General features: G+C 49.8%; 1 protein-coding gene across 4 annotated transcripts in view; it reads right to left on the reverse strand.

Annotated features, from left to right (window-relative positions):
* Nucleotides 1-8,170: 8,170 nt before the first annotated feature.
* RGS10 (regulator of G protein signaling 10) overlaps nucleotides 8,171-26,264 on the reverse strand; it is a 40,990-nt gene continuing 22,896 nt past the window's right edge. Inside the window, exons 4-5 of one of the 4 annotated variants that reach the window (XM_005225791.5) lie at nucleotides 23,346-23,489; nucleotides 8,171-8,626 (exon numbers count right to left, since the gene is read on the reverse strand). In XM_005225791.5, coding sequence (XP_005225848.3) covers nucleotides 8,480-8,626; nucleotides 23,346-23,489 — 291 coding nt within the window. In that variant the 3' untranslated portion in view covers nucleotides 8,171-8,479. The other 3 variants (NM_001046540.2, XM_059881944.1, XM_059881945.1) reach the window with 3 other exon arrangements.

Raw genomic sequence — 26,264 nt, forward strand, 5'->3', positions numbered from 1 at the left:
AAGCCTTGCCCTCGAGCCCACACATGGCTGCTACTGAGCCCTCGTGCCACAACTACTGAAGCACGCACACCCCAGAGCCCAAGCTCTGCAACAAGAAAGGCCACCCCAATGAGAAGACACATGTGCACCGCAACCAGAGAGTAGCCCCTGCTCGAGCACGCTGTTGCTGCTGCTAAGTCACTTCAGTCGTGTCCGACTCGCAACTAGAGAAAAGCTGGTGCAGCAGCAAAGACCTAGCACAGCCAAAAATAAATAAGTTAAAAAAAATTATTTAAAAAGATAATTGAGATTCTTCCACTGCTAAGATTCAGGGGAAAGCTGCCAATTTGGTGAAAGTGGACCCACGTTTTCACATCTCCAGATGGGCCATGGTTAAGGTAACCACCTAACAAAGTTGAGATAAAACTCCCTCCAGAAGGGGAAAGGACAGCCCTCCTGGGTGACCAGGGTCTCAATACAGATATTTACAAGGCAGCCAGTGGCACTATAATTCTCCTTGATTCTTCTTAACAAGGGTAAGAGAGGCGACATGTGGACCAAAAGTCACATACTTGCAAAGACATCCTTCCTCTGGAGACCAAGAAACAGCAGATTCCTTTCCTGGGAACATCTCTATCAAATAGACATCTGTTACTCTTTGGCGATCTGTATGCCATAACAGTTTAAAAAACAGAGTTTAAATGCTTAAATAAGAAGAAAACAGTTTGCCCGTGTTGCAAAATAGCATATAAACTGTGCTGGAATTAGTGCAAGGGGAACATTTATCTTTCCTAGATAATCTTGAAGCTGGACTTTTTTTTTTTTTTTTGATGGTGTATAATTATGTTTACTGGCATGGAAAGATGGTCATGATATATCACTAAAGGGGAATAAAAACCCCAAACTGGCTGTAAACACCAAACCAGACTTATTTTTGCCTTTTTAATTACTTGCTTATTTTTGGTTGTGATGGGTCTTGGTTGCTGCCAGACCAGACTTTTTAAAGGAGCATTTGACTGTAACTCCCTGGCTGGGGTGAGGTGCCCTCTCCATGTCCTGTGAAAGAAAAGGAAGAATGGGTCGAGACTGGCTGGGTTTCTTTTAGCTGTAATGGCCAAAGACTTGTCTGAGCTGAAATCTGGGCCAGCCTGGTGTGCAGAAAAGATGGTAGGGTGGAGAGAGGAGTCTAAAAGACCTGACTTCCAATCCTGGCAACACCAACCGTGAGCCACGGTGACCTGGTGCAGATTCGATGCCTCCGAAGGTCAGCCCCCTTTGATACAGTGGAAGCCACGCCCACTGCCCAAGTTTGATGCCATCCGCAGTGCGCCTTGCACAATGCCAGGCACATGGGAGGTGCTCAGGAAGTGGTGGGCCTCCCCATTCTGCAATCCCAAGGGTTGACCATTACCAACTGCAGTCACAAGTGTTGACCATTAATTACCAAGGGAAGAGACTGAGGTGCCAGGCTGTGAATGAGATCAACCAAAATCTGAGACCCCGATCCACTTGACATTCCTTTGCTCACTCAAGGAACACTGATGGAGGGACTGCCATGTGGCTGCTCGGGGCCAGGCAGTAGGCTCACCTCCGGGAACTCAGTGAAACACACCCCTTCCCTGTCCTTGGGGAGAGGGATCATAAACAGGTAACAGAGAAATAGCCTTGTGCCTGGGCTCTGGGGGCACTGGAAAGGGGGCATAAGGACAGGGGGCTGCTTCGTGGGGTCCTCAGGAAAGACCTCTCCCAGGAGCTGCCATCTGGCCTGAGACAGGAAGGAGCCATGGTCAGGAGGGGCAGCCTGAACAGAGGCTGCAGAAAGCAGCATCTGTGCCCTGCTCACGTCTGAGCTCTACTCAAATGAGCCGGAGAGGTTCGCTGGCAGCGGAGGGGGGCTGGGCTCAGCTCTCCTGCCTTTGCAGTCAGGAGGCCATGGTCATGATCTGAACACTGGAGAGCAAAGAAAGGCCCAGAAGGGGTTATGAGCAATGGGGTCAGGGTTGTGCTTTTAAAAGGTGGATGCTGGAAGAAGGTGGGGAGCGGATGTGGAGTGAGGAGGACTGACCAGCGAGGAGACTCCATCAGGCAAGAGATGAGGGAGGCAGCTTGGTCAGGACCTGGGGCCGCGGAGACAGGAAGGGTGGACACATTCAAGCTAGATTCGGGAGAAGGTGCTAGAGGGTTGCTGATGGATCAGACATAGAAGTACAGAAAAGGGGAGACCATCAGGCCACATCCAGGTGCCCCAGCCTAGTGTCTTTGTGGGAGTTCAGAAAAGGTCCCCACTTTCTGCAATGGATACAGCCCTGGGAGTACCCTGCAAGCACCCAAAGAAGGTACGACCTGCAAGACCCCCACTCAGAGTCCCAAGCAGAGAGACCGTCAGGTTTCTGCTTGAGCAACTTTGGACTCACAAAGCTTGCACTTCCTGTGGGAATGCCAGGAAAGCCATTAGGGGCCATTTCAGCAGTCCTCCCCTGCCAGGTTTCTCCCCTCCCAGGCCCGGGGCATCAGCCCTGCCACAGTGTAGGCTGCTGACCCAGAGAAGAAGCACAGCTTTAAAACCTTGGAAGCTAACGGTGCAGCACGACCGTTTAGCACTTAAATAGATGCGAGTTCTAGAACATCCACAGCCAAAATGAAAGTAAATAGTGACAGAATGTGAGTCATGACCGCGCTTGCCGAGTATTTGCAGAGTGTATAAACAAAGTGTGCTCACGGATTCAGAGCGAGGACCTAGGAGTTGGGTACCAATTCATCAACTCCCAACTCTAGCACATGCAAGGACATATTAATAAAATCATAGTCCAAGGGGTCGCAAGGAGTCGGACACGACGGAGCAACTGAGCGTGCACACACACACGATGGAAAACTTAGTTAACTAAGCCTTCCTTCTCTGGAGTTCACCCGAGACTGGAATTTAAAAAGCTTATCCCTGGCTCTGTGACAACCTAGAGGGGTAGGATGGGGTTGGGTGGGAGGGAGACTCAAGAGGGAGGGGACATATGTATACCTATGGCTGATTCATGTAAATGTATGGCAGAAACCAATACAATACTGTAATTATCCTTCAATTAAAAATAAATAAAAAAAATTTTAAATACATATTCATTTTAAAAACTCTTATCCCCAGGACTTCCCTGGCAGTCTAGTGACTGGGACTTTGCCTTCCAATGTAGGGGGTGTGGGTTCTATCCCTGGTGTGGGACCCCATATGCCTTGAAGCCAAAAGCCCAAAGCATGGTGCAGGGGCAATATTGTGGCTAATTCCATAAAGACTTTTTTTAAATGGCCCATATTTTAAAAATCTTAAAAAAATAAAAAGCTTATCCTGATAAAAACCAGAGTACCCATTCTCATGTTTCTCAAATGAAATCACTTCACCACCAATGTTGACATGAAGCTTAATTAACACTCCGATATTTAGGGAGGGGAAAACAAAACAACTGAGCATGTAAACCTAAGAGATGAACACAACCAGCCAGTCTTGACCCATCAGTCTCTCTCCCAGGAGCTGGTCACTTATTTTCTTGTAGCAGAGTGTTTGGTAGTGACCCCTTATCATCTCCTGATAAGCTGGTCCCTTAGAGGCAGAGTTGATGCCTTATCCTTTAATCCTCCTCCATTCCTATAGCTAGGAGAAGGTAGTGAGTGAAAGTCTCTCAGTCGTGTCCGACTCTTTGTGACCCCATGGACTATACAGCCATGGAATTCTCCAGGCCAGAATACTGGAATGGGTAGCCTTTCCCTTCTTCAGGAGATCTTCCCAACCCAGGGATCGAACCCAGGTCTCCCGCATTGCAGGCAGATTCTTTACCAGCTGAGCCACAAGGGAAACCCAAGAATACTGGAGTGGGTAGCCTATCCCTTGTCCAGCAGATCTTCCTGACTCGGGAATCAAACCAGGGTTTCCTGCATTGCAGGCACATTGTTTACCAAACTGAGCTATCAGGGAAGCCCAGGAGAAGGTAGTAGTTGCTCTTTAAGTATCTGCTGTATAAGTGACCATCTTTACTAATTGCCAGTATTCACCGCAGCCCTGGGCTCCCCTAGGGTCCTGTCCAGGCAGAGGATGGACCCAAAAAGGGGGCTAGGATCAGGAGATGGAAGGTTTGGTTCCAGCGCAGACCCTAGCACTCACCAGCCTGTGTCAGTCGTGTTCTTTGTTTTCGTTTTCTCATCTCTAAAATGGGAGAAATTGCTATTCTACTTTTTAAGGTTTTTCAGATGAGGCAGTGGGAAAGAAACACTTGGAAAGGTGTTCTTTGAGTGTGAGGTGACCCCTGCCTTGCTTTAGAGGGAAGTTCTGTGCATGTGAAGGCAAGATGCTGCAGGAGTGTGGACCACGGCAGACTCTGGGCGGGTCAGCAGGGTGGATCGGGAGTTATCGTTAATGACCGCAATGTCACAAAGGAAAATGTCACCAAGGCTGTGCTGATCTGCACACAGGAGATGGCAATCAGGGCACAGACTCTGGAGCCAGCAGATAACATAGAACGTGACTGGCCTTAAGGCAATAGGACATGATGGGGCCTGCGGCCAATCGGAGATCCCACTGGTGCTCTGCCCAAGGCAATTGCTTGGACAGCTTTAAAACACAGGCCGGGTCAAACACAGCATCTATGTTTTGAGACCCTGCAGCCTGTTGATTTAAATATATGTTTTATTCTGATGCTTTGACCTCTTTGAGAGTCCCTTGGACAGCAAGGAGATTCAACCAGTATATCCTAAAGGAAATCAGTCCTGAATATTCATTGGAAGGACTGATGCTGAAGCTAAAACTCCAATCCTTTGGCTACCTGATACGAAGAACTTACTCACTGGAAAAGACTCCGATGCTGGGAAAGATTAAAGGCGGGAGAAGGGGACGACAGAGGATGAGGTGGTTGGATAGCATCACCACCTCAATAGACATGAGTATGAGTAAACTCTGGGAATTGCTGATGGACAGGGAGGCCTGGCGTGCTGCAGTCCATGGGGTTGCAAAGAGTTGGAACCAACTGAGTGGCTGAACTTTGACCTCGGGTCCTGGCTGGCCCTGGAGCCACTGCTCGTCACAGCACCAGCCAATTCCTAGAGATAGAAAACAACTGAGCAACCCAGAGCTTGCACCCTAGACCCTTCTTTATGGGGTGCTTGCACTCTGAGCCACCTGCCCTAGTCATTCAGCCCAGATACCAGACCATTAGGGACAGCCCCAGAGCCCACAGAAACGATCCAAGCTGGCCAGTCCTACTCTTTGCTCCGCCCTTTCCAAGAATACCACAATAAAGGATTTTGCCAACATTTCCCTCTCACTCTCTCCACCTCCTGACCCACCCTGGTGATTTCCCATCAGCCCTGCATGGCGGGACCTGCTCCCTTCTCTTAAAAACTGTAACAGACTCTCCTATCAATGATAGGCATCTCCTGATATCCTGGGCTAGCTAACCATACCTGAATAATAATAACACCTACATTTTAACACACCTGTGAACCCCACTGGAGCTTGAATCATCATGGCAGCTACGCAGCCCCCATTGAATCTGGGCACCCAACACAGTGGACATGAGTTGGACATGAGTCTGAGCAAACTCCGAGAGATAGTGAAAGACAGGGAAGCCTGGCGTGCTGCAGTCCACGGTGTCACAATGAGTCAGATACGGCTTAGCGACTCAACAACAACAACCACCAGGCACAATCTCTACCCCATAGAAGACACTATTTATTCTTTTAAAATAATTGTATTTACTTATTTATTTTTGGCTGCTGGGTCTTTGTTGCTGAGCTGGCTTTTCTCCAGTTGTGACAAGTGGGGGCTACTCTCTAGCTGTGGAGCACAGATTTCTCATTGCAGTGCCTTCTCCTATTGTGCAGCATGGGCTCCAGGGTGCCTAGGCTTCCGTAGCTGAGGCTCTTGGGCTCTGGAGCACAAACTCAATAGTTGTGGCTCACGGGCTTAGTTGCTCCACAGCATGTGGGATCTTCCTAGATCAGAGATCGAACCTGTGTCTCCTGCCTCAGTAGGCGGATATTTTTTTTTTTACCACTGAGCCACCAGGGAGGCCCCAGATGCAATTAAGGTACTAATCAATAAATGGATGGGGGAAAGTGAAAAGCTGAGTGTGGAAGCATCATCTGGGGACACACATGCCCTACACTTCCATCTCACTGTTGCAACAGATCCAAGAAGCTGCATTCTGTACCCGCCTGGTTTTGCACTTGGAAGGGATGTAGGCAGCCAGGCAGGAGCAAGCCGGGGGAGGTGGTGTGAGTACATGCTGGTGGGAGTAAGCTGTGGTTAAACGTAAGCGGCTTCCCCTCCCACTGGGGAGCTTTTCAACCAGCTCTTAAGAAGCTCTTCTCTTGGCAGACAGCCTTCCGGCTAACTCTAGCTGTTTCCTTTATGTGTTTCTGAAGAGATCACCACCTCAAAGGGTCTCTGAACCCAGGGGTAAAATTGTGAAAGCCGGAAAGAGGGTTCCCAGCCATCTGCAGTCTCTGGGACCCGCCCGGAACAGGCTCTCAAATAGGAGGATCAGGGTTTCCCAGGTGGCTCAGTGGGTAAAGAGTTCGCCTGCAATGCAGGAGACATGGGTTTGATCCCTGGGTCGGGAAGATCCCCTGGAGGAGGAAATGGCAACTCACTCCAGTATTCTTGCCAGGGAAAGTCCATGAATAGAGAAGCCATGGGCTACAGTCCATGGTGTCACAAAGAGTCAGACGCAACTGAGGCAATAGCACACAAGCCACTCACTCAGCTCCACGGGGTCTTGAAATTATCCTGTCTGTGACGGTGCAGGGCCGGGGTTGGGGGGGTGGTCTGTATCTCTGCACGTTTTTGGCTATTAAACTGTAAGTTGAGCTAGAGAACCTATTTCTTTTTTCTTTTATTCCTTACTCTTAAAAGTACATCAGTCTGTTCTGCTTGAAGATGGACTGAATTTTCCAGATGACAGGGCCCTTGGGTGTCATTCTCAGGATGACCATCTCATTCCAGGCAGAGAGAAAACCTGTCTGGGATGACCTAGGGGAGGCAGTTAACCCCCTGTTGGGAGCTGGGGGTGGGGGCAGGGCAGAGATCAAGTATTTACTGTTTCTGATGAGCTTCAGCTGTGTGGTTCGGTTGGAAGCAGTCAATGGCTCCCTAAGACCCAAAAAGGAAAGACAGGGGGCATTTGACCACAGTGAAGGGACAATGAGAATCTGGGGGACTGCCCAAGTGGTCATGCCAGGAGAGGGGGGTCAGCAAGGCGACTATGCAAATGGGTTTCACCCAGAACAGAACCAGCTGATGCCCTGTTATCCCAGCGTGATGATTTAACTCAATGCCCTTCTCTCTCAAGTGTCCTGGTTTGATTGATAAATCATAGAGTTGTACTCAACAGCAGGGAGTTTTGCAAATGGAATGTCTGAGTTGGAAGGCTCTCAAGTAAGAGTCTAGTTGCTTTGTTTGTACAAACAGAAGTTTAAGGTTTGGCAAACATGCTGGAGAAGGTCTGGCAGCAGCAGATGGCAGGAACAGTGAGCAGAAGGGAACTGTGCCTGACCTTGGGCTCTGCTGGAGGGGAACTTGGGCTGGCTAGGACTGCCTGGGACCATCGGGCTTACCTCACAGCCTCCAGCCCAAGAGGGGGCTTCCAAAGAGCATTTCCATCCTCTGGTTGAAGTCTCAAGCCCAGAGTTAAGAAGTCTAGCGAAGGGTAGGCACTAAGAAAAAACGGTTTCACCAGATGGGCTGTGAGAGGAGCGAACATCCCCCACCCTCCATCATCAGCAGGGGCTGGGTATCACCATCCCATTCAGCACCACCTTGCATCGCCATGGGGACCCTGAACAATCTCCCGGTTTTCTTTCTTCCTGGTTGGGATCTTGTTTCTGTCAAAATGAACTATTTATCTGTGTTACATGAAACATCACAGATTGTGGGCAAAACCAGGACAAACCCAAACCTCAGAAATAAGAGCCCTCTGATGATACTCACACGCAACTCCCTGAATCTTTAGAGGCTGCAATGAATTTTCTTTTCCCAACACTGAACTTATTCTCTAGAAGTATTTAACCCAAGCGGCATCTGACAGACAAGCCCCCAGTGGCCTGAGCATGCTAGATCAACTCATTCTCGAGCTGATTCACCAGGTGAAGCCGTGGACCCGAGCGACCCACCCACGGAGGGAAGGTGAAGACGTCAAAGGGAAGATGTGGCTGTAAGTTTCACCTGGAGGCCTCACATGAACTTTAATCAAGCTGTAAAATACTCAAGATGTCCAGTGTATAAGGACTATTTCATTTTTGTGTGTGAGACAGAACTAAAACTTCAAAGCTATTTGTCTTTTTATCTAAGATTAGCCATCATGCAAAACTTACTGGTCAAGCAGATAATAAAATACACAGATCCCATGGAAGGGTTTTTGTACATTTCAGTCCTTGCAGGTAACAAAGCCATTATGCACCCTGCATGGTCCTGAGAGTGAGTTCCTTCAATTCTGAAAGCTGCCAGTCCTTCCGGCGCCTGGAGGGCTCATGTGTTATAAATTCTCGAAGCTCTTTTAGCTGCAGTCTGGGCATCTGGTGACTCTTCGTCCTCTTCCTCGGTCCGCTTGTGTTTTAAGAACAAGTCAGACTTTAAGAAGCGGCTGTAACTGTCATACTTCATGAGGTTGAAGATCTAAGGGGGAAAGGAAAATTATAAATCATTTAATTTTTATTAAATACCTATCATGTGCTGGGGCTTTCCAGGTGGCACAGTGGCAAAGAACCCTCCTGCCAATGCAGGAGATGCAGGAGACAAGGGTTCGATCTCTGGGTCAGGGAGATCCTCTGAAGGAGGAAATGGCAACCCACTCCAGTATTCTTGCCTGGAAAATTCTACAGACAGAGGAGCCTGTAGGGGCTACAGTCCAAGGGGTGACAAAGAGTTGGCCATAAATGAACGACTGAACATGAGCACGATCATGTGCCAAGGAACGCATATGTGTGCCAAACACCCAAGGAAAGCTAAAGTAAGTCTTGTGGTAGACCAGGCAGATTTCCTGGATGTTTAGGGTCATTATGAAATTATCTTAATGGAATATAAGAGCTTAAAGAGCACAAGCAAATCTATATTTTTCACAGAAGTCTAGATTCACACAACATTGATGCATACCCTTGGATCAAGAGGTACTTAAGAATCACCACTTTAAAAAAAAATTAGAATTACCACTGTATTCAGGTTAGATATTACAGGGGTGTGGGTCTCCGGGACCTTGAGGTAGCAGAAGAGAAGCCATATCCGTAGAGACGATGAAATAAAGGCCACTATCATATCAGACAATGCTAATATTTAGACCCCCGGAAGTCTGGCAACCAAGGTCTTACACAAACCTATTATTACACCAAGAAACAAAATGGGGCTTATTCAGTGCGGGGCAGAGAAGTGGAATGACAAGCTCAGGCAGGAGGGGCTTTGGGAACAGGCCCTAATTAAAGAAAATAGCAGTCAGCTGCCGGATGCAGACACCTGCTCGCTCACACAGGCCCAGGAGCGCCTCTCTGGGAAAGCAGTCATTCTAATGCACACTCGCCAGCTGCTAGGGGAGGACCCCCGACGGATTAGAGGACTGCCGCCTGCTGCACCCCAAGTTCACAAAGAGTTCCCCCCCTTCTCAGCCAGAGTCCCGGTTCCCAACATCCTCCTCCCCCGGCGCCTCCCCATGCTTTGCTGCAGTCCTCCCTTGCCCTGCCAAGGGGTGGGAACAGGGGGAACAAAAAGAAGCACTTTCTGGCTGTCGAGGGACAGTCTCTTATTTTGAGAAGTTTCTCTCCATCTCAGACCTTCCCACTGGACTCTCAGGACATTGCGCAGACTGAAAATTCACACCACGCAACCTGGCACCTTCACTGACGGCACCGCCATGGGCTCGACAAACAGAAAGTTCCAGGGGCGTCTAGAAAGACGCTCGCTGCCAGGCGGGGTCACCAAGTGGGTGGTAAAACATCGTTTAAATCCGCCCTCTCACCACAGGCACATGAACTGCTTTGCAAATGAAACGCCTGACGGTGTCCACGGACTCGGAACACCTGGCTGGGGGCTGGGAGAACTGGAACTTGGGCTTGACACCTTCGTTTTCCCAAGATGGCTCCAATCACGGGAGGACCACCTGCATCGTTTTGCTCTCAGCCGGGGTTTGGGTTTTCCTAAAACTCTTGAACTGCTGTTTGCCCTTCTGTGAGTGCCCTTCCAGTCTGGGCCACCTGCTCACAAGGAGCACACCTCCAAAGACCCCTACCTTGCGCCTCTCCAGAGTGGGCCTCTATTTTGTAGCAATCTTATCATCTTAGACTGCTTCGATAAGGTTCGGAGAAAGTATTCATTAAAGCCCAAAACCTCCCAGAAAATCCAAAAATCATAGGCAGGGGTGAGGCAGGAGATGTGAAATGCCAGTAGCATGCCGTGTGGGTGTGTTACCATCCCTCATCACCACCTGCATTATTCAGCCCTTCCAGGCACAAGAACCCCCACAGGGGACTTTGAGATGTCCATCCAGTTCACCGTTTGAAATGATGTTTGAAGTCTGACTAATGAAACCAGGCTCGTGAGTGTCCCCGACCCGGGAACCAAGCCCCCACCCCCTCCTCCAACCAGGCCTGCAGCAGATGGGACCCAGCACCACCAGCAGGATGCGGTTCGACCCAAGTGTCTCGTCTGAGTCTCTGCGTGTGGGAGTGGTGCATCCTGTTTGCCTGCTGCGGCTCTTCGAGAAAAGAAGAAAGGCCGGGGCTGGAGGCGCCTGGCCCGAGGTGGAGGGGGAGGGGGGAGGGGAGGTGGTTCTAGCAGGGGGGCTCAACCTCCCGGAGATGCTTGGCTCTCCCTTCCGCACAGTTGGAGCCAGCAAGCTCAGGGGGAGGGGGCTACAAACTATTTAACAACAGCGCAAGGACCACTCCCTGCCGTGGGCGGGTGTGAGGTGCCCATGGAGGCCCTCGAGCTGGGGTTTCCCTCTTCAGGAGCCCTCACCTGCCTCCTGGTGAAACTGAGTCACCCAGTAGCAGCTGGAGGCATCAGACTGGGACAGATCTGGAGAAGGAAAGGGATGTGGCTCCCAAGGGCCTCATTTTCTGGGGATAGGAACTGCCTGGGATCTCTGGCGGGGTCTTCACTGCCACCAGCAAAAGGTCTCCTGGGCACTGGCCTTGGAGTTCATGGCAATAGGCAGCTTTAACCCAGGGCCCTTCAAGGGTACTCAGCAATGATGACTTAGAGAATGTCCTAAAAATCTCTTTCAAGAAAGTGACCAAAGACCAGGTACCCCGCTGCTGACCACAGCAGCCTTCATCACAGGGCACATGGTCATAATGGAGGTTCACCCAGTGAATAAACGGGGCCCATCCACTGAGCAACAACAGAAGGGCTGGTGAAATAATTCAAGGTGCACCAATCCCAGTAAAAGCGCCTTCAAACCACATGCCAGGCAGTGCCTGGGGCATGCTCTCTGATCTCCATTGAACCCCCGAGGACCCCACACACACAAGGGAAAGAACCGAGCCCAGGAGGTTTGTTGCTTTGCCCCAGTGGCTGGTATATTGCCCGCTCAGCTGCCATGACAAGTACCAACAACTGGGGACTTGAAAAGCAGAAATTTCCTTTCCCAGGGCTCTGAAGGCTGGAGGTCCAAGATCAAGGTGATTGCAGGGCTGGTTTCTCCCGAGGACTCTGTCCTTGGCTTGTAGCTGGCCATCTTCCCCAGTGTCTTCATCTGGTCTCTCCTCTGTGTGTGTTTATGTCCTAATCTCCTCTCCTTATAAGGACACTGGTCAGATTGAATTAGGACCCACCCCAAGGACCCCATTTAATCACCTCTTTGAAGACCCCCATCTCCAACTAGTCACACTCTGAGGTCCTGGAGCGTAGGAGTCTGACATCTGAATTTGAGGGGGGGACACAATTCAGCCTGTGACAGTGAGCAAAAGAGGCCGGCAGGATGCAAACACTGGCCGTCCAGCTCTCAAGCCCACACGCCTACCTTCGGGCCATCCCACCACTCACATGGCAGAGTGAGAGGTGGTCACTAAAAACGGAGATTGTGAGAAGAGTTTAACACGGAAAAATGAACATGAGTGTCACGTGACTGAACACCGAATGTTTAAAGTTCACTAAAACTGAAAACAATGACCCCAAGTACATTCTCTAATGTGTTAGCTTGTGTATTTAAGTGGGAAATAAACGTCCCCAAAGGTCAGTAGAGGAGGTTGAACAGTGTGTCCCCCAAATTGACATCCACCTGGAACTTCAGAATGTGGAACGGGGTTAGCTGAGGATCTCAGGATGACGTCATCCTGGTTTAGGGTGGGCCCTAAATCCAAGGGAGCTTTCTCTGTGGCTCAGACAGTAAAGCATTTGCCTCCAGTACAAGAGACCTGGGTTCAATCCCTAGATCAGGAAGATCCCTGGAGGAGGGCATGGGAACCCACTCCAGTATCCTTGCCTGGAGAATCCCATGGACAGAGGAGCCTGGTGGGCTATAGTCCATGAGGTAGCAAAGAGTCAGACACAATTGAGCAACTTTTCACTTCACTAAAAATCCAAGGAGTGATGTCCTTATAAGAAAAAAAGAGCACACAGAGAGACATACAACCAGAAGAAGCCCATGCGAAGACAGAGGCTGGAGGGATGCAGCTATAAGCCAGGGACACCAAGGATTGCCAGGAGCCACCAGGAGCTGGAAGAGATAAGAATACAATCTCCCCTCCAACTTTCAGAGGGACGATGGCCCTGCCTGACACTCAGGTTTCAGACTTCTGGCCTCCTGAGCTGTGAGAGAGAGAAAAAAAAAACACCTATTTTCTTAAGCCACTTAGTTTGCAATCATCTGTTACGACAGCTCTTGGAAATGAACACAGGTAAATTATTGACTTCACCTCACTCCTGCTTGAGCGCAGAAAATGAGATGGCCCTTAGGGGTTCCAGAAGGCTCCACAAAACCAGGACTCTCTGATGGGAGAACTGGACTCACCAGGGCTGGACTGTGGTCATCAGCCTGACCACGCACCTCGAGTTGTCTGCAGGGAAGCAAAAGAAGAAGGTAGAGACCCAGATGGGCTGGGACTGTGGGCAGTGGACCATAGACCAAGGGAGCAGAGCTCTAACGCAGACAGCCTTTGGGGGAGACAGGCAGCCGACCAAGCAGAAAACCCAAGTTGGCAGCAAAGTTGCATTTGTACCTTTTTTTTTTTTTGCCAACACAGCTGTGTCTGCCCAGGTTTCAGATTTCAGCAGCCCCACATCTGGGAGCTACATACCAGGACTGTAAATCGCTTAGTGTCTTGGCCTTGGGATCCAACCCTTAGTCTGCCAGATGTGAGACTCAAGTGAAAATCAAGAAGGGAGGCTTCCTGCTGCGAGGGCCCCCAACTCAAGGTTGATACACAGCAAGGCACCCCACCCTCCCCAGACCCCAGACAGCGCAACTAATTAGGATTTGCCTTTCAGTAACGGAAAATATCCATGAGGGGCTGTGATTTGAGACTGTTTTGTCTGCTGCTCTGGAAAGGATTCCCTCATGGACACACACTCAGTCGTGTAGAGAATGAGACGCTTAACCAGCTTTGAGGGCCCATCCATGGAAGCTTCATCCCTGTCTCGATCAAGTACACTGGAAGCCTAATAAATCTTCTAACCCATCTTAGAAGACAAGATGGCAGTCCAGTGGTTTGGACTCTGCATTTCCACTGCAAGGGGCATGAGTTCCATCCCTGGTCTGTTGGGGAGCTGAGACCCCGCATGCCATGCGACATGGTCCCCCCCCAAAAAACAAAAAACACAAGGACATTAAAGACCTAAACTAAACACATGCACTGCAAAGCCTTCCACCAATGTAATTTCAACTGGGTACCAAGAGGAAAAAACATGAAACCTTTCCTGCAACAGAAAATTTTATTAATGGGATTTCATATTTGCTACAAGCATTTGATTTAGTTTTTATGTAAAAATGATTGCAAAAGTACACAAGTGTCCACAAATTGCAGTTCTAGAATGTAATTGCACACGTAGACTACAGACAAACTTTCACATGACGCAAATAGATGCAAAGTGTGGAGAGAGCCAGCCCTCATGCAAGGATCAGCTGGGTGCTGTAGAGGCTCCTGGGGCAGGGGCACAGCTGGGGACACCCCCACCGCTGGGTCAAAGACCACCTTCCCCTCTGGTGAAAGGGGGATGGGAGAGGAGGCCGAGGGCAGCTGGCGGAGAGCGGGAGAGGAGACAAAGCTCAGGTCGGCCCCAGTCCCAAAGCCCCGGGGAAGGCCACAGAGAAGGTTCCGTCAGCTGGATGTCGCTCCTGCTTCTGGAACGGGCCCCCTTAGAGGTGGACCACGTTCCCGGGGGACGTCAGAACTCCAGAGAGAGGCCGAACACGGATGGAGACAGCGGCCCCTGCCCCAGGCCCTCACAGGGCCTCGGGGGCTGGGGTAGGGAGGAGGTGGCCATCCTCTTGTTCCTGAAGTCCCTAATCCTCAAATCCAAAGCTGAAAGGACACACCTTCTGCGTGGGGTGAAGGTGTTTTATTCTTGCCTTTCGCCACCATGGAGAGAATTCAGAGCTATACTGGTACCCCTCCCCCCCCGCCCCCCGCTTCTTCCCTTAAACACTATTTTAAAGTTGTTAAAAAAAAAAAAAAGATATTTCAAATGCTGTCCTTCCTGCCCCACCCTCAGAAGCCAAAGGGCTGTGGCAAATGCCAGGATCCAACGCTCCCTGCATTTGAGTGGAAACCCACAAACTGCTCTTTCTGGCTGTGCCCGTTGGAACATGCCATTTTCTGGACTGGGCTTGATCTTTGGGAGCAAAGGTCAGCTGGCACCAAGACCAAGGTGCCCAGGAACCCCTGCTCCAGCCACCATCGCAGACTACCAGCTGCTCCAGACCTTCTTACTGAGGTCGACAAAGGAAGCGATTCTTACTTCTTGGGGTCTGGGGAAATTCAAAGAAACGACACTGCTAAAAAAAAAAAAAAGATGAAGAGGTCTGGTGCTTGGTTCCTTTCTCTGTCGAGGATGTGGCTGGGAGCACTGACATCTCACTCATGTGGCTGGGAGCACTGACATCTCACTCATGTGGCTGGGGGCACTGACATCTCACTCAAGTCTTTCTTTTTTTTTTTTAAACATCAGAGGTTGAGGACTTCCTTTTCAGTGGAAAAAACCTGCCTCCACTCTGTTCTCCCCAGACCAGACTTAGCATGCATCAACCCTGAAGCCTGAGGGCCTCCTGGAAAGCTTCAAAATCTGCCGTAAGTGTAGGCATTGGGGTTCCTACGATTTGTGGAAGGAGAAAGAGCACCCCTGCCCCCTCACACCTGCAGCCTTCTCTTTCATGTTCCCATGAGCAAGGGCCTTCCCTCTTCTCCAATCTCCTTGTCCTAGGGAACCCATCACTCTACACTGTGGAATTCAACCCAGAAGCTTCAGAGCAAAACAGGTGTGTAAACGGGTGCCAGAGACTTGTGGAGCAGAATCCTGTTCTAAGTCTTTCATCTGCCACAACCTCAAGTCACTGAGCAGATTTCAAAGTGCTCCATTTTCAAACATTCAGGGTCTGGAGGGATACACAACATGAGGCAGAAAGTGAGAATGAAGAGGCAGGAACTGGGGGAGTTTAGCCTTTCATGTCATCTTCTGGATGGTGTCACTTTCTCCTCTTAATCTTAACAACGCACATAGTAATTTTACAATTGTTGTTCAGTCGCTCAGTCGTGTCCAGCTCTTTGTGACCTCATGGACTGCAGCACGCCAGGCTTCTCTGTCCTTTACCATCTCCCTGAGTTTTCTCAAACTCACGTCCATTGAGTCTATGATACCATCCAACCATCTCATCCTCTGTCACCCTCTTCTCCTCTTGCCTTCAATCTTTCCCAGCATCAGGGTCTTTTCCAATGAGTCAGCTCTTGCTTTTTTTTTTTTTGCAATTAAAAATAACTTAAAAAATTAACTTGTCCAGGGGACTTCCCTGGTGCTCTAGTGGTTAAGACTCTAAGCTTCCACTACAGGGGGCATGGGTTTGATCCCTGGTCAGGGAACTAGGATTCCACATGCCATGTGGGGTGCAGCCAAAAACAAAATTGACTTGCCCAGAATCCTGGGCGAGCCAGTGACAGGATATGCTCGTGGCTAGTGGGGACTTAGTGGGTTCCTCTGCTGGCCTTCCTCCCTGGTGCTCCAGCCAAGTGGGCGAGCAGGACGCCTAGCTGTCAGGGCCAGCACAGACAGGCACCATCACTTCTCGTACAAAGAAAAGCATGTTAGGCTGCTATGACCAGTTTGATCCCTTTAGGTTGTAGGTGATTCTCAGTGCCTCAGTGACTGCTGGGGATGTTCTAGAATTAGCCAGGGCTGGAGGTACAGGAGAGGACGACTAAGCAAGGAAGGCCAAGGGGGAGAAAAGAGAAGAAGGTAAGCGCGTTGGCTGGTCTTTGAATGCCAAAGACCATGCCACTGTACCAGCCCCCAGGAAGGGAAGAAGGCGGCAGAGGCCAGAAAGAGAACAGCGAGAAAAAACACCACAGCTTCCCACAGAGCTCGGGCCTCACAGGGCAACCGCGTGGCAGCAAGAGTCCAGCTGAACGAGAAGTGCTGGGTTCTTGCCCCTTTTACCCTCTTCCAGCTCTGGGAGCTCGGGCTAGCCAGGTCACCTCCCCCTCTAGGGAACTCTCCCATAAACTAGGTGCCAGGTCCCACCTTCCGCAGGACCACCTGAGAGTCAGACGAGATGCACACACAGAGGCACTGTGTTAACTGTGAAGAAGTGCAGCCTGAGTGTTTTCCCAGGACTCCCTAAAGTGTAGAAAACTGCCATATACATTATTTGGTGCTTTTTTTTAAAAAGGGGGGGGTCCTGAGGCTCAGTGAGGGTAAGCCACATGAATTCTGCTACATTTCTGAAAGCCACACTAAGCCAGGATTGCTGCTTCTCTGGTGGCTCAGATGGTAAAGAATCTGCCTGAAATACAGGAGACACAGATTTGATCCCTCGGTTGGGAAGATCCTGTGGAGAAGGGAATGGCTACCCACTCCAGTATTCTTGTCTGGAGAATCCCACGGACAGAGGAGCCTGGCAGGCTACAGTCCATGGGGTCGCACAGAGTCGGTCATGACTGAGCGACTAATATTTTCAATACTTTTCTCCACCTCAGCACCACTGACATTTTGAACCGGATACATCTGCATCGGGGGTGGGGGGTGGGGGGTCTGCCCTGTGCACTGCAGAGTGTTTCACAGCATCCTGGCTTCTACCCGTTAGGTGCCAGGAGCACACCCACTCCACTTGTGACAACCAAAAATGTCTCCAGACACTGCCCATTCCCAGAGGGGCAAAACCACTCCCAGTTAAGAACTGCTGCTGAAGGCAATTTAAAGGACACACGCACAGTTAACACTTAGGCAGTTAACACTCACGGACTGCATGCCAGCCTCTGCACTAGGTTAGCACTTCACAGACACGAGTGCATTTCATCCTCACAACTGCCTTATCATAATCCGCATTTCACAAACAAGGAAACTGAAGCTCAGAGAAGGATAGCATCTTGCCCAAAGTTTCACAGCTGCTAAATGCTCACGTCAAAGAAAAGAGACACGTCGGGTCTAAGGGCACAAGGTTGTGGCCATCAGGGAGCGACTTTTTAACATGGGTCCTTGAAGGCTCGTGGACTGCCTTGCAGCGGAGCCTGGAGGGGCAGCCATGTTTGCCGAGAGCCCTGAGTTGCCGATGAGGCCACAGAAGCCACACCAGGAAGCAGGACCCAGTTGGGGGGCGGCAGGATGGAGGCCGTCCTGGATCATAAGCTTGTACTTCTCCTCCTGCCTAACTTAACATACAGTGATGAAGACATGAGTGTGAGTCGGTGTCCAGGAAGTGACGGGATGGAGGCCGTCCTGGATCATAAGCTTGTACTTCTCCTCCTGCCTAACTTAACATACAGTGATGAAGACATGAGTGTGAGTCGGTGTCCAGGAAGTGATGGGTAGGGAGTAGGGAGCGAGGCGGCAGGGAGTCAGGCCATTGGGTACAGAGATGAGCCATGGTCAGGAGACTGTGGGTGCGCAACTGACTTTCTAGTAGCAGAGATGGCTCTGCACTGAGTAATCTGCATTCCCTTGCCGCCCAACCCTGCCCCCCGACCCCAATGAAGGACGGAAGCAGCTGGCATCAGGGGTCAGAGCCAAGGGCCCTGGCTTTCAAGAGGACCAAACCTTATGAGCCCAGCTGGCACATAGTCACCATTGAAATTAAACTGGTTCCCTCAGGGCCTAACCCCAGCCAGTCCCTCCCAACTTAGCTTCTTCTGTCTCCCTCCTTCCCCTCCAGCCACACTGACCTCTTCCAACACACCCAGTGGATTGCTGCCCCAGGGCCTTTGCATGTGCCACTGGCTCTTGCTGGAAGGTCCTGCCCCGGGCTTCGTACCTGGCTCCCCCTTCTGCCACTCGGATCTTCAAGGAGTACTCCCTGATCACTAGACCCCTCTCGGTCACTCTCAGTCCCATTGCCTGTTGTATTTCCTGTCCTCATGGTTAGTCAGATGCCGATTTCCTCACTGCACTCACAGTTCCAAGCACAGTCCCTGGTACATAGTAGGCCCCCCACCAATATTAGCAGCATAAAGGAATGAAAGAAAAAACAACTCCACACACCAGCAAACCAACTAGAACCAAAATAGACCTCCCAGGGGAATTTTTTTTTTTTTTTTAATGTGGACCATTTTTAAAGTCTTTATTGAACTTGTTACAATATTGCTTCTGGGTTTTTTTTGTGTGTGGTTTTTTTTTTTAATATTTTGTTTTTTTTGGTCCCTAGGCATGTGAGATCTTAGCTCCCTGACCAGGGGTCAAACCTGCACCCCTTGCTCTGGAAGGTGAAGTCTTAACCACTGCACCACCAGGGAAGTCCCCCAGGGGAATTTTGAAGATTAAAAAGTCGCTGCAGGGAACTGTGATTCATTGAAGAAATCAACTCTTTGTAAGATCATCTCCTCCCCATTCCAGATTCCTGAAACTTAACTTTATCCAACAACAGCCTTTGACTATAGGCGGAAGTTCCCAAGGATGCTCCCAGTACTACTCTTGCCTCTCCTGGCCTTACCAGCGCGTGCTCGGCAACACAACTGGGCCCCATCAGCAGAGGAAAATTAAATCAGAGAACAATCTCTCCAATGACAAATTTTCTAGATAACAAAGTTTTAAGCCTCCACACTTCTCTTAAGATATCATTTTAATAAGTATGCAATTCTTATTAAAACATCTAACACACTCTACAGTAACTATGCTGACCACAGTATAAGTTTTGCTTGAAATTTTAGGGTCATTAGGATCACTAACTGCATCACCATCCTGCAGTACTGGGATGCCCCCAGTGTGGTGTGTGGGACTGTGGTACCCCACGCTTGGTGGTTCCCAATCACTGTGTTATGGTTTTGTGTTTTTAGTATTGTTTTTCTGCCTCCTCCTTGGCTGTTAGCCATTGCTTCTTGCAGCTCCTCACTCCACAGCCTCTACCAGCACTTCAAATAGGCTGTGAACTGAAAAAAAAAACCAAAATGTGTTAGAACTGTGTGTAAACTAAGAATCAATAGGACCTGAGCAAAGACCCAAGAAGCTCTCCTTTAAATGAGATTCATGGATGTCAAGTCATCTCATCTGATGCTCAGGGAAGATTTTCCCATCATTCTAGGCATCAGCTGTGCCCCAAAGTCCATGCTACCCTAATAACAGCCTCCAGGGCTTGGGGCACTGTCCAGCATGGGGAGGGGTTAAGGTTCCCTAAAGCTTTCCTGGTGAGCTAGTACTGAAGGCAGCCTACTCAGAAAGCTCAGCCATAAAACCAAGTGGTGCTGAATGAAATCAAGGCTTCCCTAGTAGTTCAGTTGGTAAAGAATCTGCCTGCAATGCAGGAGACCTGGGTTTGATCCCTGGGTCAGGAAGATCCCCTGGAGAAGGAAATGGCAACCCACTCCAGTACTCTCTTGCCTGGAGAATTCCATGGACAGAAGAGCCTGGCTGAATGAAGTCAGAGCCGCTGAGGAAGGTTTTTAAGTTATCCGAAGTCTTGTGGTTCCAAACATGCTCTCCTCTGCTTCACTCTCCTTAGGAAAACAGGGCTCTTGTGGGGGCCTTGAGGAGCAAAGAACCACAAACTGTGCTGAGCATGCATTTTTACGGTTACCAGCAAGGCCCCTGGGAAAAGGCAATGGCAACCCACTCCAGTACTCTTGCCTGGAAAATCCCATGGACAGAGGAGCCTGGTAGGCTGCAGTCCATGGGGTCACTAAGAGTCGGGCACGACTGAGCAACTTCACTTTCACTTTTCACTTTCATGCACTGGAGAAGGAAATGGCAACCCACTCCAGTATTCTTGCCTGGAGAATCCCAGGGACAGAGGAGCCTAGTGGGCTGCCGTCTCTGGGGTCGCACAGAGTCGGACACGACTGAAGCGACTTAGCAGCAGCAGCAAGGCCCCTGAGAGACAGAGTTTTCTGAAGTGAAACAGAACCCAGAGGCCCTCACTACGGAATCAACTCAGATTCCAAGCACCCTGTGCTGTGCTCGGTTGCTCAGTCATGTCCCACTCTTTGTGACCCTTTGGGCTGTAGCCCACCAAGCTCCTCTGTCCGTGGGATTTCCCAGGCAACAATACTGGAGCGCGTTGCCATTTTCTCCTCCAGGGGATCTTCCCAACCCAGGGATTGAGCCCACATCTCCTACAGCTCTGGATTCCTTACCATTGAGCCATTTAGGGAAGCCCCTCCAAGTACCTTGCTTCCATCCAGTTATGCCCAAGGAAGACAGTTAGCACCTCTCTCTCCCTCTCAAGTAAATGACGTTCAACAACAGGATATAAAAGTACTTTCTTTACAGGAAGTAGTTTGAACTGCATTATGCCACATCTGTTAGATGTGTGTACACATGCATATTTACAGGAAAAAAATGATGGAAAGTCTAGACATCAGATGTTACTTAGTGATTCACTCCAAGTATAAAATTACGAATTTTCTCATTTTTATATTTTGGTTTCTCAAGTTTCTTTTGTTGAGTACATATAATTTTTCTAGTTAGCCAGATGAAAGATTTTTTTTTAACAAAAATTATTTTTTAAATGTTTTTGGGACTTGCCTGGTGGTCCAGGGGCTAAGACTCCAGGCTTCCACTGGAGGTGGGCATGGGTTCAATCCCTGGACAGGGAACTAAGATCCCACATGCTGCATGGTGTGGCCAAAAACCAAAATTAAATTAAAATATTTTTGTCACTTAAAAACATCATCCTCAGTCCCTTGTATTTCCTCCTTTCTGCACCAGCTAAACCTCCCGAGGTCTGAATCCAATGGGGGTGCCCTGGTCCCAGCAGCCCAGCTCCTTTTTGAGATGCGTTGCAGGCCTAACTCTCACAGGAGAGCAGGGTCTTTGGGGAGACCGAGGTGACAGCAGCCCACCTCATTCCTTGCTGCTGCCTTGGCTTCTGCAGTCCCAGAAAAGGGCTGTATTCACATGGTAACCCCTCTGCTCCAGCTCCTGGGGCTTTGAGGAGCTGTGAGGGGCTGTGTGAGTCCAGAGTACAGTCTTATTTTTTTCCCTTTGGCCACCTCACGCTGTGTGGAACTTTCCTGACCAGGGATCGAACCTGAGCCCCGTGCAGTGCAAGCGCAGAGTCTTAACCACTGCACTGCCAGGGAAGCCCGCAGAGTACAGTCTTTAAAGGCAGGTGCATCGGCCTCCGGCATGTCCTAGACCTGTGGGACTCTGTGCTAACAAACCACGTAGTCCCCCTGATCCTTGCTTTTCTCATCATCAAAATGGGAGTTCAGCTCCTCATTGGAGATTAAATGAGATGATATGTGCCAAGGGGGCACAGAAGGGCGCCCCTGAAGCGTGGGTATTGTTTTTATGGAGAACACCTAGAACACAGGGGTGTCACCCTGGCATCTCACCCTGGTCACCTGCAGGGTCTCACCCTGGCGTCCCTTCACAGTACCCTAGGAAGCTTGTAAATGATTCTGAGGTCCGGGTAAAGCGGAGACCTCCGTGTGGCTCCAGCCACAAGCACGCCTTTAACCCTGCCTTCCTTTCCCTCCACAAGCCCATGTCCATGGCATCGCTCCCATCCGCTCAACATCACCACCTCCAGGAGGTCCTCAACAAGTCTCTCATGCTAACTATAGAGTCCCTTCGACACCCAAATTTGAGGTTGAATTCATGTGGAATTTGCATTTGCCACTGTGTCAACTGGAAAACATTCTCAAGTTAATTCTCATATTTGTAATTTCTACCTATTTGTTTTCTATCTGATGTTGAGCAGATGAAGCTTTCTGGATGCTGGGACATGCTCTGGGCTCTGTGCACACTCCAGCTAATTAAAAAAAAAAAAAAAGGCCAACTGATGCTGTGGACCAGTGGTTTCCAAAGTGTAGTCTCAGAACCTGCAGTGTCAACATCACCTAGGGGGTTTGCTAGGACAGCAAGGTCTCAGCTCACCTGGAAACCATCAAGTCTGCTAGTTAACTCTGGGGCTGGAGCCCAGTTTCTCTTTTAACGAGCCCTCCAGGTGGCTCTGGGCTTGCTCATGTTGGAGGATTGCTAAATTAAGCTAAGAGCTAGTCTCCACCTGTGTGCCAAAGAAGGCCTTTGCTTCCCCAGTAAGAACAGGGCCCTCAGAAGTTAGCAATCTGTCAGTGTTCCATGGTCCACGGGTGTGTATATAACGTTTCACAAGAACAGAACCTGCTATGAATAGTCACATCTGCAAACACATATCCGAAAAAAACCTCTGCAGTACAGTTTCAGCCTGTTGCCTATTTTATTGCTGGCATTCCTCATATGACAATTCGCCAGAGAACTACAGTTTATCCCTTAGAAGTCCATTTTTTAAACCTAACTTTTCTTGCATTGAGTGGACTATGTTGACAAAGTGGACCAAGGGCCTACTGAAGTAGGTGGTGAGGTTTGGATATTTTTACAAAAGCCTCAGGTTCCCTGCCACTTCGGGTCTTGTGCTTGCTTTTCTAGACTTATCTGGCTGCTCCCACCTTTAGCAGTTATCACACGTTGCTTCTTCAGTGTGGGTGCCTCAAACAGCTCCAGCCTCCCTTCTAATCTGGTTGAGAAGACTGACATCCCTGCTCGGTCAAAGTGTGAGTAGAGCAAGAGTAAAGAGGCCTGCGCGAGGATCCGACGGGTCAAATCCTGGGCCTGGCAGGCCAGCCTGTCTCTTTCACCAACCATGCCCCCTCCATGTGCCCCAGGCCACCCAGATGGATGGGACTGCTTCTAGGGTGCTCAGTATTTAGTTTTAACTGAATTCTTCCAAACAGAGGTGGGCAGAAATGTCAGTTTTGCCATCAAGGTGCAGCTAGGGAAGTCAGGTTACCTGGTCCTGAAGCTTCTGGAACATCAGTGGATGCGGTTCCTCCAGGATCTTCTCATTGAGGCGGGACTGGCCCTCGACGTTGACTTGGGACGAGGCCTTGCTGGACAGAAAGGTCATGTAGATCTCCTTTGCCTTTTCCTGCATCTGCGGGGAGACATGGAGAGCCTGTCTGTTATCTGTGAGCACAGCCCTTGCCAGCCGGAGCCCAGAAGGAACCACTGCTGGAAGAGCCATGGGGGATCTGGCCATGGCTCCAGAGCTAAGCTGAATGAGGGGGTCAGGGGGGCGGGAGGCTCATGGTCACCCTGCCCCTTCCCCTCCCCTTCAATGCATCTGTGGCCACATCACCTGCCTCAAAATCTACACTATTCATTCTGAAATGAGGACAGGAAGAATCCCAGCCCAGAGTGCGGGACATTCAGTAGCATTCACGACCATGCTGTGAATTCTCCAAATTAAGGCCTCATGAAAAAATTTTGTTGTTGTTGTTTAGTCACTCCGTCGTGTCTAATTCTTTGTGACCCCGTGGACTGTAGTCGGCCAGGCTCCTCTGTCCATGGGACTTCCCAGGCAAGAATATTGGAGTGGGTTGCCATTTCCTTCTCCAGGGCATCGTCCCAACCCAAAGATTGAATCTGCATCTCCTGCATTGGCAGGCGGGTTCTTCACCACTGAGCCACCAGGGAAGCCCCATGAGAACGTTATTCAGCCATAAAAAGGAATGAAGGACTGACACATTCTGCAACATCGATGAGCCTTGAAAGCATTATGCTCAGTGAAGGAAGTCAGACATGAAAGGCTACATGATACATGATTCTATTCATATGAAATATTTAGAATAGGCAACTCCATAGAGACAGAGAGATAAGTGGTTGGCTCGGGGAGGGGGAAACAGGGAGTGACTGCTTAACGACAAAGGGCTTTGTTTGCAGTGATAAACAAGTTCTGTAACTAGACAGTGGTGACAGCCATGTAATACCGTGAATGTATTCAATGCCACAGAACTTTAAAATGGTTAAAATGCTAAACATGAGAGCCCTAAAAATGGTTCATTTCAGTTCAGTCACTCAGTGGTGTCCGACTCTTTGCGACCCCATGAATCACAGCACGCCAGGCCTCCCTGTCCATCACCAACTCCCGGAGTTCACTGAGACTCACGTCCATCGAGTCAGTTATGCCATCCAGCCATCTCATCCTCTGTCTTCTCCTGCCCCCTTCTCCTCCTGCCCCCAATCCCTCCCAGCATCAGAGTCTTTTCCAATGAGTCAACTCTTCGCGTGAGGTGGCCAAAGTACTGGCGTTTCAGCTTTAGCATCATTCCTTCCAAAGAAATCCCAGGGCTGATCTCCTTCAGAATAAAAATGGTTAGCATGGTAAAATGTATGTCTATTTCACCATGGGTGTGCTCAGTCATTCAGTCGTGTCCAACTCTTTGCAACCCTATGGACTGTATCCTGCCAGGCTCCTCTATCCACGGGATTATCCTGGTAAGAATACTGGAGTGGGTTGCCGTTTCCTTCTCCAGGGGATCTCCCCAACCCAGAGATTGAATTTGCCCCTCCTGTATTGGCAGGCAGATTCTTTACCACTGAGCCACCAGGGAAGCCCCACGAGAACATTATTCAGCCATAAAAAGGAATGAAGGACTGACATATTCTGCAACATTAATGAACCCTGAAAGCATTATGCTCAGTGAAGGAAACGAGACATGAAAGGCTACATGTTACATTATTCTATTCATAAGAAATATTTAGGCAACTCCACAGAGACAGAGAAATAGATAAGTGGTTGGCTCGAGGAGGGAGAAATGGGGAGAACCACCCAAGAGGCCATGGATTCTTTACAGCCATTGGCAGGCAGATTCTTTACCACCGAGCCACCAGGGAAGCCCCTTTTATTTTACCACAATACCAAAAAAATCAAGTTAAACCATGAACACATATCCCAGCCAGTGATCAAGCCCCTATTAAGTGCCAAACACAAGCTAGGCATTTTACATCTATGGTCCAATTTCCTTAATCCCTCAGGAGTCCAGCAAGTGCCGTCTTCCTGTTGCTGCCATGTCCCTGATGGGGACACAGAGGCCAGGAGGGGTGATATGGCTTATCCATGAAGCCTGCAGAGAGACATGGGATGATCTGACTCCCGAGCCTTGCGTTTCTGCTCAGTTTCACACCTGTGACATACATTATCTGCCCCCTCCCTGCCCCCGGTGATGCACTGTCAGCCCTGCAGGACTGGGGTTTTTTCCCCAGAACTAGAGATGAGCGTTAGCAAGAGATAGAACACTGCCGCCTGCCCTGAATCCCAAGTGCAGTCAGGCCAGAAGGCATCAGCCCTAAATAGGCACTGCCCTGGGAGGGCTTGTCAACAGAGTTGGAAAAGGTATGCACACCTGCACTCAGGCCGCACCAAAAGCCAGCAGTGACTAGTGCAGGAATGTGTTGTTCAGTCTCTCAGTTGTGTCTGACTGTTTGCGACCCCATGGACTGCAGCACGCCAGGCTTCCCTGTCTATCACCAACTCCCGGAGCTTGCTCAAACTCATGTCCATCGAGTCAGTGATGCCATCCAACCATCTCATCCTCTGTCATCCCCTTCTCCTCCTGCCTTCAATCTTTCCCAGCATCAGGGTCTTTTCCAATGATGGCAAACGCTTTGTCTTACAAACAGCAGGTCTCCATGCGAGGGTCCTGCAGGACATCCTCTGAAGGCTGTCTGCTCTCTGACTTCCTGTGCTCACCCCGCACAAGGCTGTTTCTCCAAACATTAGAGCCTCAGGAGTAACCCACCCTACAGAGGTAGCCAGACAATAAAAGCCTCAGAAATGGAGCTACGGAGCTATGATTTGCACAGGAAGTCAGGGGCTTCTCAGGGTCTATGTGGAAAACTCCACTCTCTCTAGATAGCCCACCTGGGG

The sequence above is a fragment of the Bos taurus genome, chromosome 26 (genome assembly GCF_002263795.3).
Source record: "Bos taurus isolate L1 Dominette 01449 registration number 42190680 breed Hereford chromosome 26, ARS-UCD2.0, whole genome shotgun sequence".
Lineage (NCBI taxonomy): Eukaryota > Metazoa > Chordata > Mammalia > Artiodactyla > Bovidae > Bos > Bos taurus.